Below are 21274 nucleotides of genomic sequence, written 5' to 3'. Positions count from 1 at the left end.
TGATGAGGCCCGACTAGGCTGAAACACATGTCTGGGGTTACTGCTGGTACTCTTGTTCAAAGGTGGATTACCATAGCATCTCGGTGCTGCACTGCTCAAGTGGGCAAGACAAAGACAGATGTGCAAATGGATATTCCTCCTTTGTGAAAGATACAGTTAGTTAAAACATGTGGCTGTGGACTCTGAGTGGGTTATCATGCCGTGTTCTTTCTTGCAGAGGGGCACCCTGACCTCTTTTTGTACATATGTATAATTAAAGGTTATTCTAGTTTGCCTCGCACGTGCAAGATCGATTTGCAATTCTCCATGTATTCGCAGCTCCTTAGCCAGAGATAGAAGCTCTTTTCTTGTGGGCCTCATGACAGCTTGACCTTTAGAGTGCAATACTTTCAAGGACTGACAGTAGCACGGTTTAAAAATAAATACGGGTGCCATGTGTTTTCTTAGTCTGTTATGAGATATTTAAAACTAAGAAAATATACGGCATCCAGGACTGTGGACTGTCTCCCATTTGTGCAGTAATCAGGGCCGGGACTGACCCTGTAAGCTTCAAAGCTAGGAAGTGGTCTTGTAATTTGTGATCATTTATTCAGCAACATGGCCTGAGTGGGCTGGCCCCTTCTTTGCTTTGAAGCTATGCAGGATTGGTCCCAGTTTCTGTATTAATGGGAGCCCCTGTGTCAATGGCCATTTAATGTAGCTGTAACAATATATATATATTTTTTTTTCACAACCGCGGCTATGATCTGCCAATACCCTTGGTTATTAATATACCCCGTGGCTATCTGTAGTCCATACTAAACTAGGCATCCAAGTCTCCCATCTGGGGCCGACCCTGCTTAGCTTCAAAGCGAGTAAGAGGCCATCCAACTCACGCCATGTTGCTCTAAGTGGTCAAGTGGTCTTGTAACTTGTGCTTATTTAATAGGCAACATGGCCTTGGGGTCTGGCACCTTCCTTGCTTTGAATCTTAGCTGGGTCGGGTCTGGTTACTGCATGCATGGGAGTCCCGGATGCCTATTTCCAGTGTTTGTACTACAGATAGCCACGGCTATTTGTAGTTTTAATGCCGCAAATATCAGAATAATTGCTGGGAAAAAAAGCTTTTTTACCCACACAGGCCATCACCAAGTGCCCCCTCATCTGTGTCAGATCCCGCACTCCCATATGGCCTTCTCACCTCCCCTGCCCTCTTCCATTCCCCCACAACACACAGAGTTTCTGTGATGCAATTTGCTTTGAGATGTCAGCTATTTGCGACTATAGCCGAGATTACAGAAAAGCTTTGTGTTACAAACTCAGTCCCTAGACTCCCTCCAACTCCCAAATATCACTTGGTATCCTCTTGCCTCCCCCACACAATTTCTAGCTTGTACGCGTTTGCATGTTTTTGAACTGCAAATTACTTTTTTTCTGCGTTTCATTTTCCAATATCGTCGGCTATAGCCGCGGCTATCTCTCTCATCGAGAAGAAAAAAAAGATGGTGGCTGTTTAATTTATAAACACCTGGTTTCTTGGCAATTTGCCCGAGGTATAGGTATCTATCTATCTATCTATCTATCTATCTATCTATCTATCTATCTATCTTCTTTAAACTATATACAAATGAAAAAAGACGTACCTTAAGCCAAGGATAATATCTGGCAAAACTACACCCCAAGGAATACAAAAATCCTGGCCAAAGAGAGCAACTCCCTGAGCAAAGGGTCTTCAGGAGCATCATTTGCGAGAAAAGTTAACCATTGAACATGGAAAATACAATCTCTTCGGAGAGCGCCCATGCTGTCAAAAAGTGCATGTTTTGGGACACGCCCAAGGCTATGTAAGGAGTTGTCTTTCTTCTGTTTAACGATGAACACTGCAACCAGCCAAGAGTCTGTCTCAGCATGAAACTAAATAGGATGTAAATATTTCTAGAGAAACAGGAAGAGAATCCATGTCTTTGCCTTTCAAAATCTGCAAGAAGCAGTTCCTCAGAAGAGGGGCTCTGTAAAACAGCAAACCTCTCGAGCAGCCTCTTCTTTGTCCCAGTGAGGCAGGCTGAGGAGCCTTAGTGGTGAACAGGAGAAAGTTACTGGAAGTATGGGAGAAGAGAGCCATTTTCCTAAATACCTCCCAGCTCTGGCAGTGGGAAGAGACATTTACTTTTTGTTATACAGGTTTGGTTTTCTTAAATAAAAGTCTTGGTCTAGTCTCAGCTCAGTGGTCAGTCTCTTCATCTATGTCACCAAATACCCCGCTGGGCAGTATTCATTTTGTCACAGTAGTGGTCTTAAAGTGCTGAGCCATGACCTTGTGACCCCCAACTATGGTAGCATCCACAATGTGGAGTGTGGGGTGAAAAGGAAATTGGGCCATGAAGAGTTCCAACACTCAGAGAGATAAACTTTGCAAGGAAGGCATGGTATCAAACAGTAACACAGACACAAGTGATCACAGTTCAAGGGTGTTTATTGAGCTACGACTGGGTTTTAAAAACGCCTATCTAATCCTAAATCTAAAGATGGGAGCAAGCAATGACAGTCAAATAACAATAACGCAGTCCTAGTCAAGTCTGTCAAAAGGGCCTATGCTAATAAACCTATTGCCAATCCTTACTTCTAAATACAAATAGTGTGGGAATCAATGTTATGCAAAAGAAAAGTGCTCAAGAAATGATTTGTCAGGATATTACCATCCCCACGTTTTCAGCAGAGGACAAGGTGGCGCATTCAAGCTTAGCACACTCTTTGGCTTCTCTAGCACGAGGATGCAGTTCAAAACCTCAACATCAGGGCCTTCTGTGCCAAAATCTCTTTGCCATTCAAAGTCTCTTATTTCAGAGGGCCTGATGCAGCACGACAAACATTAAAGTTACTTTCTTCTTAGGATTTCACATATACAACTTTTCAGGTGATTTACTGGTCACCCCAAGTCCCCCTCCTCTGGGCTCAGACCCACTTTAACACAAAATATTCAATTGGTCTCCCTCTGCCATGCTCGGACCAAATTTTTCACATATACAACTTCTCGGGTGATGTACTGTTCACCCCGGGTTCCCCTCCGCCGGGCTCAGACTGAATATTTCTACTTTATAAAAATCAAAGACTTTCGACTCTGCATGGGAGTTTGCTTGACCCTTCACAAACCACTTTGATTCACAATTACTTGTTCTCTTCTTGATATAACCTTTTCTTACATTCACTTTGCCAATTCTCAGCTGGATACCTTACAGAGACTTTCAACTGAGCACCCAAGTGGTGCCGAAGCACTCTGTCAAAGGTATTGTATCTTGCTATAAAGTTCAATCACTCATCAGCAGTTCAACTTTACTTGTGTCTCTTATCACATGCATTTTAACAATGTTCATTCCAGCGCTCGCCAAGGTTGCTGCCTGCAACCTTGGCTTCATCACAGACCGGTCTTGTATCTGTGTTGATTTCACTGACGCTGCTATATTCTTGGAGCCAAAGACAGTACCACAGCAGCTGGCACTTGTCCTCATCTTGATTATTGACGCGTGAGGGCCCCGGGGACCTCCGACACACAATGCAGGATTCTTCAGCCTGCTTTCCTGGTTTTACGCTTTCTGTTTTCGAGGTTTCAGGGAAGTAACGGTCCCTTGTTGAAAAGGTCAAGGGAACTTCCCTCCTTGCGATCCCCTTCTGTTTTGCCGTCTTTCCTCTCTTGTTCAGCTGCCGTCTCGAAACTGCTGTTTCCTTGTGTGCTTTGCCTCGCAAAGAGTGTGCTCTCATGCTCCGCCTTTTATCCGTGTGGGGAATCTTAATGTAAGTCAGGTGTGTGTGATGGCCAGTAATTGCCTGACCATTGTATTGGGACATGTCAGGTAAACTGCTGGGGTGTTAGTCTGCTTTCTCTCATAGCAGCTGTCCGAGATAAAGTGTTGATGTTGTAAAAGGTGTTGGGGTAGAGTTTCTAAATATCCTACCTGGTTGTATGGGGTAAAGGTGTTATAGGGAAGGGGATACTGTGTCTCACCATCCGGCATCCCACTCCCACTCCCTGAAGACCCCTCAGCCAGGTAATCCTCCTGCACTGGTCCAATCCAAAATCAATGGCCATGTCCTGGCCACCTGGATGACAGATCATCGGGGACTAGGTGGTGAGACACATTCTGGTTTCTCACAACATGAACAGACTTAACTCACATGTGTGAAAATGAAAATCTAACAGTGAGTGATATCGATCATTGGGATGAATGTATAGTTTTCAGTGTTTTGATCAGAAGAAAACGTAAACAAAAGAAGGGACAAGATCTTCCCTTGTTGGCCAGCAGAACTTTGATGGACATCATTACTAGTGTGATGATGGTATTACATTAGGTTGTGTTGAGGATATCTGTTGACCTTGAGGTATGCTCAAGAGTTCCTAGGAGTTGTGAGGGATACTAATTAGATAATCATATTGGATTCCCCATGCTGATGGCTGGATGGAGTTCTGGAAAAGCTGAGGCCCCTGACAGAGGTGTCATAGCCAGGAATTGGCTCTGCAGGATGAGTGCTGGGGTCACAAAAGGAGAGCTTGAAAAAAAAGGATCTCCACTACCCGAGCTACACCTGATTGGCCCCCGTTGAAGAAAAGAGAATATATGTAGTGAATTGGTAACTAAGCCATTGGAATGCTATATGAGAGAATTACACTAGAGGTAAGCAGCCTAGCTAGGTCAAGGTAGACATTCAAATTGAGGACAACACTCCAGGAGGACAACTGTCCCTTACAAGACCCTCTATGCCGAGGCTCTCTGCCACTTTGGGGACAGCATTTTAGGCCTTCTTTCCCTGCCAGCTGCATTCAAGTGATGACTAAGCGAGCAGGAGAGCACACAACCATCAACCTGCTTCCAACACCCCAAATGGCCATGAACGGCACAGTCCTATAGTCTGGAAAGTTGGGAGGCACCATGGCAACATAAAACATAGGCTACTCAATAAGCATGCTAAAGCAACCACTAAAATGGATGATGTTCCATAGAGAGCACCCACATAAATAATCCAATGTGTCGATCCCACTCCATCTGCAACAGTGGAACTTTAAGATTAAAGAAATGGCATTGATAGGTCATAGTTCTTTTTTACGCACGTGGTGTATGGGGCAATAGGAATGGCAATTCTAAAATACGTATGCATCTATTGGACTTACACAGTGCAGACCTAGCCGGGGTGCAGTGGTGCACTGTGCAAAGAGGACATACCCAGGGGTTACAGACATGCTGCAAGGTTAGTAGAGGACCTTGATAGGTTGGGGGAGAAGGGGAAAGAGGAGCTCCAGAGGTGAGTGGATAAATCAGTGATTGACTGGTGGGTGGGGCTTTGGAATAAGGAGTTAGGCAGTAGTGCATCCTTGCTACCTTGCATTCATGGTAAAAGAAATCAATTCATGTAGAAGCTAAACTAGTTAAGTGCTCATCGCTTGCTGAGGTGTATTGTGGGCTCAGGTCTCGGGTTTCTATCCTGGTCAGCCAAGGACATCATTTAAGAGTTGCCAGAGGAAGCAGCTGCCCCATCCTCCCCCAGGTCCCGACTTTCCCTTTGGTCCACTTGGCACTGTCTTCACGATCCCTGGCTTGGAGATCACAGGGAGTGCCACATGCCTTGCCACTGAAGCCACATCTAGTTGAAGACTTCTGAAGAGTAAGTAAAACATTACACACTTCATGTCTGTTTCATTACCAGGCTTCTTCGGTATCAGGTAATATTATCCCCACCAATCCACCAATAATAAAGCCATATATATGGTCGTGGGGTATGGCCATAGGCGATATTATTAGTGGGGATAATTTATGGGGTTATTGGGACTGGGGGTTGCGGAGGTGTCCCCCTCTCCATTAAAAAGAAATGGAGGTTGCAGGGGTGTCCCCCGCAGGTTCCATGGTTTAATATTGCCGCACAAATATGGCGATATTCTTGTATGGCGATATTTTTGAGGGGTTATTAACACATTGAACCGCTTCTTCTTAGTGCTGTCTGGGCCAACTCCATAAAATGCAGCTTTTAATTAGCAGTAGATCTTCCACATCTCTATGACCATTTCTCCAAGAGAATGTCAAGGTAGCGAGAGGGACTTAACACAGGGAAAGCGTAAAACCAGATACTGCCAGGCTTAGCATAGTGCAAACAAGGCCAAAATGCAACCCTGAAAGAGGCGGTGCACTTGTGAGGGAAATTGTATTAATGCTTTAGTAGGATCTCTCTGGGTAGGAGTAACTGGTTAAATTCCTCTAATCAGCAAACTAGTGGTGCAAGTTCACGTGCAGGCAGCTGCAGCCAAACCTTTGTGGAAAGCCCGGGAAGCCGGTCTTCCCAGCTTGTGTTCTATCTCGCATCCCAAAGTATGGAGTTCACTACTGATTTCAAATCACCATTTGCAGCAGATTCACAAATCAATAAACGATTAGACGCCTTTTGAAAAATTAGAATTGGTATTAGGTGGAAAGTATTGAAAGGGCACCGTAATTGTAAGCGCAAATTGTAGTACTTATTTTAACTTTGATGTTTCATTCAATTTATTTTAAAATAAAGAAATACGTTGGAAAGCTTTCTATTACTGTTGATGATTTGTGCAAGGATAGTGCATGACAAACTGTGAAACTGATTAATGTATTGATGAAGATACACAGATATGCCACGTCCTTTGCTGTGGGAGAACTCCACTTGCATATTGTATCTCCACTATGCAAGCAGCATGTGTTCAATTGCATAGATGCATATTACTTGTTTTTGTGAATATTGTTCAACGCGCAACTGTGCAAACCCCAAATATAGTATTACAGAACCTTTGCACCAGTGCAAGTGCAATAACCACTAGGGCAAAAATTGGCATAGTAAACAAATCATATTCTTTCAATTAATTCTTGCACTAGAGAAATGTTTGTTGTAGACCTAATCCTTTGTCCTGATGCAAAAATGCATTTAAGTCATATTTGTTTGCACTTGGGCAGTTTCTGTCCTAGTGCCACTTGCACTTTGACTGATGCAACGTTTCTGTAATATGGCCCTCGAATAGGAATGCTGCAGACTTTGCATGCATCTCAAAAGCACACACAAAGGGACTATGATCAATTCAAATGCTACTGGCATGCGGTGGACCACTCCCATTTGCACGCCCCCCCCCCCGTGCAATGTTTAACTTCTCCATCACTTAGCGGAAAAGTGAAGCATAAAACATAGCTAAAATCCTGCCTATGGTTCATTTTTCCTCTACGTTGGTACAAACTTGTAAATGCCTCCCGCAACTAATGATCGCGGGAGGCATTTGCAATGGGTTCCTATGGAATCCGTCTGCTTTTACCAGGTGGTAATTTCAGACAGATCCCATAGGCATCCAGAACATTACTGCCAGAATAAAAATCCATGCTGGCGGTAAGGCAGCCACATGTGTCTGGTTTATGGGGGCGACATGATTTGTTCGCCCCTCTCCCCAACTGCACCTGATAAAGGCAGAACAAATGTGGTGGATCGGAAAGAGTGCTGGAAACAATGTTTCCACCACCTTTTCTGATTTCATTCACCCAGACAATGACCTCCAAAGTCTTTGAGAATCAAGTCCTAAACCTGTAACTTGCACGTTGAAGAAAACGTAATCCAAAAGTAAATGATAGTTTATTTTATTATTTTAGGGATATCAGTCTCATTATAAGGTTGCCGGTATCCTGGCAGTATATCTGCCTGGTTACTGAGAAATGTTATTGCCGTTTCCGGCACTCAGTCTGGTGGCATTGCCACCGGATTATGAGTGATGGAGTAACGTGTTAATCCCCATTCATGGAGTCCCATAGGACTCCATGAGGGGATTTTCTGTCATTACCGGCACCAGCAATACCAGTGCCAGTAACGGCTTTTTTGCCAGTAGGGCACCTGCCTTACCGCCATCTTCTAGCTGGAGTTAACTCGGGTGCCCCACCGGCAAACCCGCAGTCGACCAGTCCGGTAAAGTGCTGGTATCCATGAATACTGGCACTTTAATACCAGACCGGCTGACTTGGAATGAGGCCCAATATCCCTTGTTCCATCCACCAGTGTTTATTCTACCTAGTTTCTACCTCGATGCTGTAGACAGGTCAACGGTCAAGGAAGTGATTTCCAGCCTTCTTGTGCACGGCGTCAGACTCTGGAACCTCCTCCTCATCAACATCAGACTCTGCCCCCTCACTTTTACAGTTCAAAAGAAGCTCAAGACCCTCCTCTTCAAGGAATGGCTATTCTCTAACACCTAGGTCCAAACCCCCTACCCTACCTGAGACTGGGTTATCTGCTCCCCACTGACTCCTCCCCTGGTTGCTTTACGATCCCTTGCTGCCACGTTGCCCACCCTCCCCATCCCCAGTAGTTATCTCCCCACTGCCTGTTCTCTGCTTCCTTTGCCATCTTCTGCCCCCTATTATTGTAAAGTGCTCCTTGGCTTCCCAAAGCTAGGTTTGCACCCAGTAACTACCCTAATAATAATAGTAATACTAATTATAAAGTGTGATTTCATCAAAACTCTGCAAATATTTATGACACTCAGGATTCCTTACATCTGGGCGCTACTTGTGTAATTTAATGGGAGACCAGCTGTGAGGTTATTGACCACCACTTCCAGCCCCAAGAGTTCCCACACTCCCCCTTGGCTTAAATACTCAAAGTCCCTTGTCAGAGCAGAGGCTCCATTTATATTTGCTCTGTATGTTTGTCATAAGTGATGTAGTGCCTCCACCTATCCCATTTGCACACATACAGAATCCACATGTAAATGTACACAAACTGTGCAGGCAAACACACGCATACACTTCAACCCATAAAGGACTCTGACTCCTGCCTATATCACAGAGAGATGTATTATCTCTCATGCTGTCTCTGCTCCAGTTGCTAACTATCCAAGTGTGATATTTTCTATTATCCTTTGCTTCTGTCATTGCACAGTACAGGGCCTGGGTCTCCAGGGAAGGTCCAAAGTACATCCCGACAAAAGGGACACTTGTAGCCAGCCTAAAGGATGCTTTAAATCTCTGGGGGAGATATACTCTGTAGACAGGACGGGGCTCTCACACAACCTCTAGGGGATGTTCAAATCAAGCCAGAATGTATTCAGATGGGACAGGGCTCCAGGATCCGTTTCATTCAGAGTACTGTCTGTGATCTATAACTATTGGTCTGAGGAAGGCACTTTTGGGGGGTCTCTTCTCCCTACGTCCATTCAACTACTTTTATCGTTCACGGCTTTTCCTTTTTTCCTCTATAGCGCTTTGAGGTCATACCCATGATATATAGAGCGCTATATAAATGCCAAATAACATAGAATATATCCCCCTGATCTTCCTCTCTTATTAAGCTGTGGGCCTAATGGGCTCCTACGCCTCTCTCAACTAGCATTCAGACACATTTTCGAAAGGGCTCTCCAGAACAGGAAGACCTATGCTCACAGAGCTGTGTCCCCTTTCCGCCCAGCAAAGAGGGGGCCCCACTCCTCACTAAGTCTGGCAATCCCGTCAGTCAAAGGTTGTGCGCAGTCTCGTCACCCGCAGCATCTCTTCCGTCCCTCTCGCCCATCTACACAGTAATGCATCTGGATCTCCCTGAGGCCGTGCCACCAGATCTGGTCTATAGAACCCTGGGGTCCCCTTCGCCACCTTTCTACCCAAAGGGACCCACCCTCTCCCTCCAAGCGGGTAGAAGAGAGGTAGGAGTTCACACATCATGTTAATACAGAAAACAGGCTGTGCACAGCTTCAGAGTCCTGCAGCGGAATGCATGCCACAAACACATACTTGTAAACACCCAATACACCTGAAGACCCCCCCCCAAAGGTGGACAGGGGTGAGGAGGAGATTACACCTACCAACAAGAACACATGTTTTATACCAGCAGTACCTTGGTCTCCTGAAATGTTTCCTTTCACGGTGAAAGGCGAAGTGAGCTGTGTGGGAATGACCACACTGGTGTGTTCCTCATGAAGAGAGAGGTTTCTGTTTTTGGCGAGGTCCAAAACTATGGCAGATTCAATTCGTGGCCAGTAAACAAAATACGACTGGACTACTGACAGACTGTAAAAGAAAAAAAAACATTTAGGAGATTCCACAAGACACAAACGCAATCAGACACTAGAAGCCACACGACATTAAGGTGAGTGGTTTTCAGGGAATGTAGAAACATTTCTAGAATCAATCGTTTATTTTGACAATGTGCTAAAAGTTCGGCATTACAGAAGAAAATGACTGCTGCCAGCTTTCAGCATAGCATGTAGAGTGCAAGGGACACACGGGGGAAAACAACATAGCATATTATTCATTTGACAAAAATCATATACCTTGAATGCGACGTTAACATTCAAATGTGTTCTCTGTACCCTAAATGGCGACAGATAGCTCAAGTGATGTGCTCACAGAAGTCTGAAGCGGGTAGGAGGATGGAAAAGGAGATAATACAGGGTAATGCTGTGGGGCAAGCAGAGAGACTATAGGCCTCATTCTAAGTTGACCGGTCCGGTAAGAAAGTGCCGGTAACCATGGATACCGGCACTTTACTGGATCGGCCGACTATGGGTCTCCCAGTGGGGCACCTGGATTACCTCTAGCTAAAACTGCCGGTAAGGCTGGCGCCCTAACAGCAAAAAAATACTGGTGTCGGCAATGACGGCAAATCCCCTCATGGAGTCTCTCCGGCAGCACTGCCGTTGGACCGGGCGCCAGAAGCGGTATCAACATTTGCCGGTATCCTGGTGGCTTCACCTCCAGGATACCAGCAGGGTCAGAATGAGGCCCTATGGTTTCCAGGAGACCACATGCGTGCTCTTCAAAGGATGATAATAAGATCATTTCAGATCAGTGCTAGGTATTCCAAAAGAAGAGAGGCTAGAAGCCAGATACCTTATGACCTCATTGCGAGTTTTGGGCTTACTGCACAAAAACACCCAGACTCGCTTGTAGTGAAAAGGTCGCTTTAATGTGACAGGCCAAAGCTCACAAATAACTGCTAACCTGGCTCCCTGGCCTTACAGACTAACACAAAAATGTTTTAACAACCAATTTAATAATTCAAACTTTCAGTTCCCCCAACAAATAAATAATTAATTTGTTCCACTTCCTACCTATCCCTTGGTCCCTACCATCTCCTTACCATCTTCTCAAGGCGTCCCGCTTTCTCCCTGGGGCCATGCCCCTCCATCTTCAATAGCTGTTCCCCCGGGGTAGCCCGTTTGTGCAAACAGCACCACCCCATCATTTCCCACACTATTCCCCCATTGTGCATCACTCCCCCCTCATCTAAAGGGGACATGCCTCTGGCAACAGAAAAACCCTCCACCGAGGTGTTCTTTCTGCCCCACGCCTACCAACTTCCTTCTACTTCCAACTTCTTATTATGACTTGCACCTGCGAAGTCAAATCCAAAAGGTAATAACTGTTCCCATAAATTGACAGGTGAACGCCATCCTCCCTGAAAATCTTGAAGCCCTCATATACTATTTCTTTGTGCTCCAAAACCTTCACTGCCGCCAAAGCACAAAATTTCACCATCTCTCTATTTATTCCCTTCCTCGCCCGCTCTATTGCTACTTCATTTCTCGCTCCCGTCCATACTCTCCGCGGCAACAGCTTAGTCCACACTACACTTGCCTAGGTCCACATTTCCCAGACCCATACTAAATCTCTTCATTTTTCTCAGCAGGGCCACACCTGTGTCTCTTACTAGGTCATTCTCCCCTGCATGAATTATCAGCCCCTCTGGAGACCCATAGCGCTCCTTCAACCCTGCCAACAAAGGTAGGAGCTGATCCCAACGAAGCCCCCCTAAACCTGACCACCTTACCAGCGCCACTTTGTAGCTGCACCCCAATTGGGTGACAAAAACCCTTTTCTCCACCTCCTTTCCCACCCACTTAACAATAGAGTGGCCCACAATCCAAATCTGCGGCCTCTGCACTGCATCTGAAAAATAAATTTCAATGTCACTTTTCAGTCACGACCACCCACCGTTCAGCCCTCCCCTACGCCCCCGATCCTTAGTTCAAACAGCCCTTTACCAAAGTTCCTAATATACCCTTTGTACTTCCCGGACCTCCACTTTCCCAAACTTTTCACCTTATCCTCTAATAAGCACAACCGACTACCTTCAGATGTCACACCCATCCTAAATGAATGAGTTCCAAACTCCTCCGCCTTTTCCCCAACCGCTACCAACACCTTCCTTAGAACCCCCAAAATCTGTGCTGCTGATACTGCTGCCCCATCCTCATGCTGAAAAACCAAACCCGTCCTCGCCCACATAGCTTCTTCCACCAAAAACCTGTCCTCACAGGGCACAACTCCTTACTGCCCCAACCCAGCAACACCCAACAGCCCTTTCCTTTTTGATCCGTCTTTGACCTCGTAATCCTGATGTCCATGCCCAACTCCGAAAAATAAACATCTTCCCAACGCAGGCCACTTACTCCTCTCTTTACTCCCACCAGCTCAGACACCTTAAAGGCCCCAAAGAACAACCATGTAAAGCAAGTTGCAAACATCACTCCCTCCCAAACTGACCAGCAGACGCCCTCCACTGCCCGACACAACCTGACCAATAGAGCCACCGATACCGGCCTCCTACTATCCTTCCCCCTCTTACTCTCCCTTGCCCAACCCTCTAACATGCTGCTTGCCATTTCTCCACCGCTCCGCTTAAAACCCCAAAACCATTTCCCATAGAAAGCGACCCCCGCCATCTTCCCCGCTATAGTTACCTTAGACCAACACTTATCCATGAATCTCAAGAGGAAATTTACCACATCATCCCTTCTCCGCTCTTCCACATTCCCCCTGCCTGCCCTTCCACTACTACAAGCTCCCCTTTTATGAAATCCTCCCATGCTCTCCTGTATGCCTCCCTAGAAGCCGGGGCAAGCGAACCCTCCACCAAAGCAAGTGCTCTCAGCTTCCTATCTTCAACAGCTCCTCCAGAATCTGCTGCCCCTCCTGTTCTGCTCCTGGAGCCAATGCACGGAATCTCTGCCATTGAAAACGAGATAATGCATCAGCGATGCCATTATCCTTCCCCGGCACATGTGTTGCCCTAAACACCACATTCCATTCCATGCAACGCAAAACATACTCCCTCATTAACCTCGCCAACCTCTGATCCCTTGCCGACTGCCTGTTCACTACATGAAGCACGCATTCATTGTCAATATTGAAGTTCACTTTCCTGTTCTGCAACTCCTTCTCCCACAACTCCATTGCAACCAACAAAGGAAAAAATTCCAGAAATGCTATGCTTCTCCCTTCCTTCAACCAACGCGATGGCCACTTCTCGGCGCACCATCTTCTTCCCCAAAACACTCCAAACCCCTGCGCACCTGCTGCATCTGAAAATATCTGCACTTCCCATGACACCAGATCCCCTTGTAGCCACATGGACACCCCGTTAAAACTCTCCAGAAAACGCAACCAAATCCTACAGTCTTCCCAAACTGCCCCTGACACCTTTACCCGATGGTGTCGGCACTTTGCTCCCGCCATTTAACGCACCATTTTTTCTACAAAAAGTCTGCCCTGGGGCAAACACCTTGCATGCAAAATTTGAATTCCCCACCAGCCTCTGCATCTCCACTAGTGTCATCTTCCGAGCCCCCACTGCTTTTTCCAGCAAACATACCAGTCTGCTCACCTTGTCGTGCGGCAAGCGTGAGGTCATGGCCACTGAGTCCAATTCAATCCCTAAAAAGGTCAACACCACTGCCGGTCCCTTCGTTTTGTCCTCTGCCAATGGCACCCCCACTCTCCCATCAGTTCCTGAAACAACTCTTGCATCTCCCCGCACTCCTTCTCTTTACCCGCCCTACCTATCCCTTGGTCGCTACCGTCTCCTTACCATCTACTCAAGGCGTCCCGCTTTCTCCCCGGGGCCATGCCCCTCCATCTTCAATAGCTGTTCCGCCGGGGTAGCCCGTTGGTGCAAATAGCACCACCCCCATCATTTCCCACGCTATTCCCCCATTGTGCATCACTCCCCCCTCATCTAAAGGGGACATGCCTCCGGCAACAGAAAAACCCTCCACCGAGGTGTTCTTTCTGCCCCACGCCTACCAACTTCCTTCTACTTCCAACTTCTTATTATGACTTGCACCTGCAAAGTCAAATCCAAAAGGTAATAACTGTTCCCATAAATTGACAGGTGAACGCCACCCTCGCTGAACATCTTGATGCCCTCGTATACTATTTCTTTGTGCTCCAAAACCTTCACTGCCGCCAAGGCACAACATTTCACCATCTCTCTATTTATTCCCTTCCTCGCCTGCTCTATTGCTCCCTCATTTCTTGCTCCCCTCCATACTCTCCGCGGCAACAGCTTAGTCCACACTACACTTGCCTTGGGCCACATTTCCCGGACCCATACTAAATCCCTTTTCATTTTTCTCAGCAGGGCCACACCTGTGTCTCTTACTAGGTCATTCTCCCCTGCATGAATTATCACCCCCTCTGGAGACCCATAGCGCTCCTTCAACCCTGCCAACAAAGGCAGGAGCTGATCCCAACGAAGCCCCCCTAAACCTGACCACCTTACCAGCGCCACTTTGTAGCTGCACCCCAATTGGGTGACAAAAACCCTTTTTTCCACCTCCTTTCCCACCCACTTAACAATAGAGTGGCCCACAATCTGCGCACTTGCGCAATACCCCACTGATCCACCTGTCTAACCCCTGAGCCTTTCCCCCCTTTAAAGTGGTGAGCGACTGTGTAAGCCTCGATTAGAAACTCATCAGAAACCTAATAAATACTAAACTGAAATTGACCCCCTGAAGTTATGCACCCAGGTTTATCACTTGAAACTGGCCGGCTGTCAAATTACCTGTCCCACTAAAAGGATATTGGCCTGCTTGTATTATAAAACTCTTTTTAACATTTTTTTTATTTATTCCCTTTGTGCACCCTATTTCCTATAACCGCCAGGGTAGTTCCTAACCATCGCCTGCTCCCGAACCTTCCCTGCCCCGTTAAATATCCCTGGGGGCGCGCTATGTGCAGGCCAGCTCACCGGCCTGTGCAGCACCCAAAATAACCCAGAGGGGAAACGCTTTGCGTTCTCCCTCGGCACTCCCTTGACAGTGTGGTCAAATAAATTGTGTTAATGAAGTGACATTTCTGCTGCATTACCACACCGCAGAACTACAGGTTTCGAAGTAAGGCAGAGGAAATACCTTGAGCAAAATGCTGGAGGTAATTCTTCCACCTTACCACCCCAAAACAGGCAAATCGGCAGTATTACCATCATTGATAATATCGCTGAAATCCCCATGGAGTCCTATGAACTGCAATTAATGGGGACTAACACCACCTACACCACTTGTAATCCGATGGTAATACCACCGGGGATAATACCAAGTGGTGGTGATGGTAAACACCGTTTGATGGTATCTCAGTGGTATTACCGCTGAGATACCACTAAACTCATAATTAGTCTGATTATTGAAGGGGTGATAGTCCGATAGACGTTTTCACCAAATGACAAGAAAATAATTGAGACTGCAAAAGAGTATACTAGTATGGTGAGCATGTGATAGCAAGCACAGTCACTGGTGCTGTTTGGGGTGTAGATCTGGGCCACAAAGGACCAGCTTTAAGGATCCTGGTAAAACTGGATGATGTTGCTTCCGCCCTCCTTTCCAGGGCCAGTGGCACACCATTCAAAAACCCGCATATGGACACAGCTTTTACTGCTCGGACAGAGTGCACCCACTACTGGACCACAAGCTTTTTCCCATCAGGCCACTTTCCTCGCATCCATTTCCTTGAAAGGGCGCTTTCATCGCAAGACGGCATGTCGGGAAAGTAAGCTGGTGTTCACTGCGCATGGAGGAAGTGGGCTGATCGTGGAGGTGGTGCGGACTGTCAGGTAAGGAGGGGATTTGGAGAGGGGGAGGAGTGTCTGTATGTATATATATATATATATATATATATATATATATATATATATATATATATATATTCAGAAAAGTCCCTGTACGAAGGTACAAAGAAAGCGGATGGCACTCCAGGAAGAAGTTTGGGGCTAGTAGTCTTCACCAAACACAGAAACAGGAAGCCAGGGTGTTACAGGCACAAAAAATGGCTTTAATTAATATAATGTCCAGGACAGAGATAGCAACATGAAAACAACGAAGCGACTCGCGGCAACAGACCGCTTGTTCATGTATATATATGTGTGTGTGGGGGGAGAGAGGATCAAGGGACGGGGTAGTGGGGTTGTCCGCCGCTGAGCAGCCCACTGATCCTGGGGGGAGGAGGGTGGAGGACGGAAAAGGAGTTGCTGGGGTATCCCCTGCATTGGGAACGGAAGAGGAAGGGGCCGTGCAAAGGGAAAGACGTTTCCCGCAGTGCCGAAACCGGGCCCAGGCAACCAGGCTTCAAAGAAATCGGCCTGCGGGAAACATCAAAGATCTGCTTTTCCATCTGCTCTGGCTTCTCAGTTCCTGAGTGCAGTTTCTCTATTGCTTCTCTCAGTGGATTTCCTCTTTTTGGTGTGTTGCTGTCTGCAGCCAGTTCTTCTGCCTAGCAGTTCAGAAGGTCTTTCAGCCTGCTGCTGGGGTTGTTGCCAGCTGCTGTACAGCGGGAGACAGATGGTCTCTAATGTCTGTTCTGGTTGCTGAGGCTGCAGAAGGGCGTTGTGCTCCCTTGGCACCTCTGTGCTTTTCCCCCTGGTAGGGTACAATCTGTACCTGCTGCCGGAGTTCTTGCCAGGCACAGCCCGCTTGACAGCGAGGCCAAGAACAGCATAGTGGTATGCCTGCAGGCTCGTGGTCACTTGACCTGTGTGCACCCATCAAGGAAGAGGGGCAACTGTTTCATCTGTTACTTATTTCATTCATGTATGCTTTGATTTTTGCAATGGAGGGAAAAGGTATTGACAGTTTTTTTCTGCAAGCATGATAGTGAGTAGAGCTACTAGGGCTTACTCCAAATTTAGATAATACCTTTTCACCTAACATTTTAAACCAAGGCAAGGACAGAGTACAGAAGCTGATTTCTCTTTTTTCTGTTTAAGCAATACGGAATCACTAAAAGAATGTTGCTCCACTTTTATTTAAATATAAAAGATGGTACTTGGTTTGGGGCAAAATCTGTTTCTTTTTACACAGCAAGCATAGTAAAAGAAATAAGGCTGTTTCATTTTTGACCCAGTGCAAAAGTCTTTATGTAATGTGGATTGAGACAAAACCCGTGTATTACACTCGCTGTTTATTGCACTAGCAACCAGAGTGGTGCTAAGAGCATTTGCTCAGGTTTTTGTATGGGCGTATTAGCTCAAGATTTGTTCGATTTTTGTAACACAAAATGATGCTGGTAATTCTGCCTCAGAAAGTGAACTCTCTTAATTAGGCTCACTTTCATAATGCTCCATGCTGAAAAGTATAGTGCAAACGTGAAACTCTGCTGGGACTGTCTACGACACACTCCCAGAAGCGGCCTTGTAGTTTTGCAACATGGCAGTTACACATTAAGATGTGCCTTCTTGCCTGCTGGAATCCAAAGGTCCAGCAGCCAGGGACTGCCTTTAACTGTGGGTAACCCTGATCCAAATTAGATATAACTGTATACCCTCAAGGCCTTGTGGCAGATTACTAAATGCACATAAACCTTATCTAGTTTGATATGTTGGTCTGTGGGACCATACAACTATACTGCCCAAAATCCTTAATGTCATTTGATTATCAACCTGGTTTCTAGTGACCCCTTCATCTAACAGAGTTTTGTGTATGCCTGCCTGGGCTGAGTTTCACCCAAAACAAACCATTTGCTATCAGCCCCAGAAGCCCATTTGTTCTTTATAGGAAGGCTTGCCAACTTCACAAGAGGACTAGATATACCCTAATGGGGGTTAGGGGAACCAGTGCTTCAAAGAGAAGCCTTTCTGGGACAATTGAAATGTCACACCAGAGTGGTAATTGCTGGAGTCTCATTGATGCAAGGCAGGCAGGCAGGGTGGGGATGGACTTAGAGTTGCCCAGGAGAAATGTCATGTTCACCCCCCCCCTTTGTGCGGAGCCTGACTTGACCTGTCTCAATACCATTTCGAACCTTCAAGCAAAGAGTGCCCCCTTTCATGCCAAATTGTGCATATTCTGTTCCTTCCTTTACAGGGGTGGGTTATTAGTGTTTTAGTGGTATGTTTGTAGTTTTTTAGTTTAATGAAAGTCTTCTATATTTTATAGAACCTTGATTGTACATTTTCTTTACGTTGGTATCACAGTACTATTGCTGTTTGGAAGTTTTTGTGGTAGCTCACACCCCTCCTGAAGCGAATAACCTGTCATCTGCCCATCAGAGGCAAAGGAGGTATACCTGTCGAGTTGGGCCTGGTTCACCTGTATGATCTGGATCACTGCTGGTCCAATAGTAGTGTGGGGCAGATGAGAGGTTTAGAAATCAGTACTGATACCTGTACTTGCACAGAGGAGTAGTCATTTCATCACAGGTGCCACTGTTAGATAATCTGGCGTTTTACATGCTCCTTACATTTCTGATGGATAAACTGATGGATACACTTAGCCATGGTGGGTATTCTCTCTGTCACTGAGATAGTGCTGTTAGGTGAGAGATGGAGTTGCTATTTTTTTTAAGAACTCACTCTTCTTCAGTTGAGGTTAAGGCACCCTCCTCCTTTTAAAGTATGGTTTTAACAAGCCTGGCATCTAGCCCAGTTACTTTTTAGTATTATATTCACTGTCATCCTCATTGTAATCCTGTGGTGTTTCTTGATGGGCTCATGGATTTTATAATTTCTGTTCCCTTGAAATCTGAACTTTCATTTTTTGTGGGAAATTTTAATATTCATTGGGCTGATCATTCTTACTATCAGGTTTTATCTATTGAGTAGTTTGTAATGTCCATGGATCTAATTCCAAGATCTATATTGCCAACCTACTCTAAAGGCAAGATTCTGCACCTGATCAGTCCAGCTTCTTACCCATTAAATGTGAGTACTTCTCCAGTTGATCAGATGACCTTTCCATTTAGCCTTTTTCTAACTTGGTGGTTATAGCAAAGACAACTGGCCAAGTAAAAAAAATATTGAGAAGTGAGATATTAAGTCAATTTCAGCTGCCTCTATAGCACTGTTACTTGGATATGTCCCCTTAATGTCTACTTGGTGTTCCCGAGTGAATGAAATTTCAAAACACTAGAACTACAAATGATCTCCTTAAATCATATTGCCCCACTGTGTCTGGTACATATCCGTAAACAGCTTGAAATTGGGGGGTGTGGTAGTTACATCAACTTCTTATGCTGTGCGACCTGCTTACATAAAACCCTGTTTGGGATGGTGTTGCAAATGTGAGGGACAGAGGTCAAGACGCCACCTCCAAATTGTAGACAGTATTGCTGCCTGCTACATTAAATTGTGTTTTAGACCTATGCCATCATTTGTGTTTGTGATTAAATTTACATCGGGAGTGCAGTAAGAGAACTTCGTACTCAAATAAGAGAACATTTATCTGGGATTGGCAGTCAAAATCCGATGCTGCCACTTGCTAATCATTGGCAAAAGTAACATCAGATGGAGCAAAAACAAGGCATCAAGTTTATTGGACTTCAAAAAGTCACTCCTGGAAGAAGAGGCGGTAATCAAGAGATTAATCTGCAAATTTAGGACTCTTGAATATGGATTAAACAAAGACAATGAAATGTATTATTTTTTGTGAGCCCTTAAGTACTGGATATGTTCTAAGGACAACTGAGCTGTGATAGGACTCCTGCACTGCCTCCTGGCCAGCCCTTGCGCTGGAGCCTGTATCTGTATCTGTGCCCATACAGTCCCCCCCACTCTTCTTTTGCACTTATCAGATACACCCTATCTGGCTAACCTTCACTTTGCCACTCACAGGCTGCACTACCACTGTTTTTTACTTATTTATCTTGTTCTCCCCTATGCTCTGCACTTTCCAATTTCTCCTCCCTCCCATGCACTTCCCCCGTTTCCCTTCCCCATGCACTTGTGCGTTCTCAATGTCACTGGGCCTAGTAAGATCGTTGTTTTTGTTTTCTCCCCTGCTCCCCTCCTTTTGCCTGGTCGCGCTCTGAAACACCTATGTACGAGCGCGATATAAATAAAATATTGTATCATAACATATTGATTGTGGTTCGTGGATGGGTCATCGATACATTGTAAGAATGATATGCTAGGTCAAATGGCTCATCCAGATGCATTAGACTACAATTGATTAGTAAACTAGCATACTTATTATTGCTTCTTAATGACCATGCTTTTGCATATATATATATATGTTCATTTATTGGAGGCACTAACTTGTCACCTTCAAACACATATTTAATTCAATGCTAGCAGCTGATAGAATATTTACCACTTTCAATATGATTGCTTGTTCCACTTGTACAGGATTTTTAATTTACAAGTATACCCGTGTTTAGATTGTTAGAACCATCACCTAATTGTAAATAATGTCAAGCCATATAGAATGACTGGGACCCAGTGTACTACCATGGGAACAGAGATTAACAACATAGTAGAAAATCTCGAAATAAAGAAATACGAAATGCGGTCATATGAGAAAAACAGATTTTAAACTCTTGTGTCACAACCAAATCCCAAAACAAGGAATATTTTTTGGATTACATTTAAATGTATTCAAACGTGACCCTCTTATTCGTTTGGGTCACTCCTTTGCTTTAGATCAAGCACAACCTAGTTCTTCGCTAAACATGGCGGCCGTGTGCCGTCCAGTCGAGACAGCTATGAGGGGTTGCTGTGTCCCTATGGCAACCCCTGAACACACTTGTAGGCGACATGGCAATCTGCTCACAACTCGGAGAGCCAACGCCGCGCACTAATCGTGCAAATTCTTGGTAAGATGTATTTTAATAAAGACAAGATACAATCGCACAAAATCAAGGAATAATTATTGGATTACATTTAGATGTATCTAAACATGACCCTCATATTCGTTCGGTTCACCCATTTGCTTTAGCTTTAGCATTAGCTAGTTCTTCTCAAAACATGGCGGCCGCATGCCGACCCGTCGAGAAAGCGATGAGGGGTTGCCGTGTCCCCATGGCAACCCCTGAACACACTTGTAGGCGACATGGCAATCTGCTCACAACTCGGAGAGCCAACGCCGCGCACTAATCGTGCAAATTCTTGGTAAGATGTATTTTAATAAAGACAAGATACAATCGCACAAAATCAAGGAATAATTATTGGATTACATTTAGATGTATCTAAACATGACCCTCATATTCGTTCGGTTCACCCATTTGCTTTAGCTTTAGCATTAGCTAGTTCTTCTCAAAACATGGCGGCCGCATGC

The 21274-nt window shown here is 45.5% G+C and overlaps 1 protein-coding gene across 1 annotated transcript in view; it reads right to left on the bottom strand.

Moving 5' to 3' along the window:
* Positions 1-21274, bottom strand: part of REELD1 (reeler domain containing 1) — a 258348-nt gene that overhangs the window by 114999 nt on the left and 122075 nt on the right. The window contains exon 4 of the mRNA XM_069631236.1: positions 9847-10019. Coding sequence (XP_069487337.1) covers positions 9847-10019 — 173 coding nt within the window. The remainder of the gene's footprint in view (positions 1-9846; positions 10020-21274) is intronic.

This window comes from Ambystoma mexicanum, chromosome 6q, assembly GCF_040938575.1.
Source record: "Ambystoma mexicanum isolate Mex_15411 chromosome 6q, UKY_AmexF1_1, whole genome shotgun sequence".
In the NCBI taxonomy this organism is placed as follows: Eukaryota; Metazoa; Chordata; class Amphibia; order Caudata; family Ambystomatidae; genus Ambystoma; species Ambystoma mexicanum.
The sequence above is the reverse complement of the archived record's forward strand: the minus strand, read 5'-3'. Positions and strand labels throughout refer to the sequence as shown.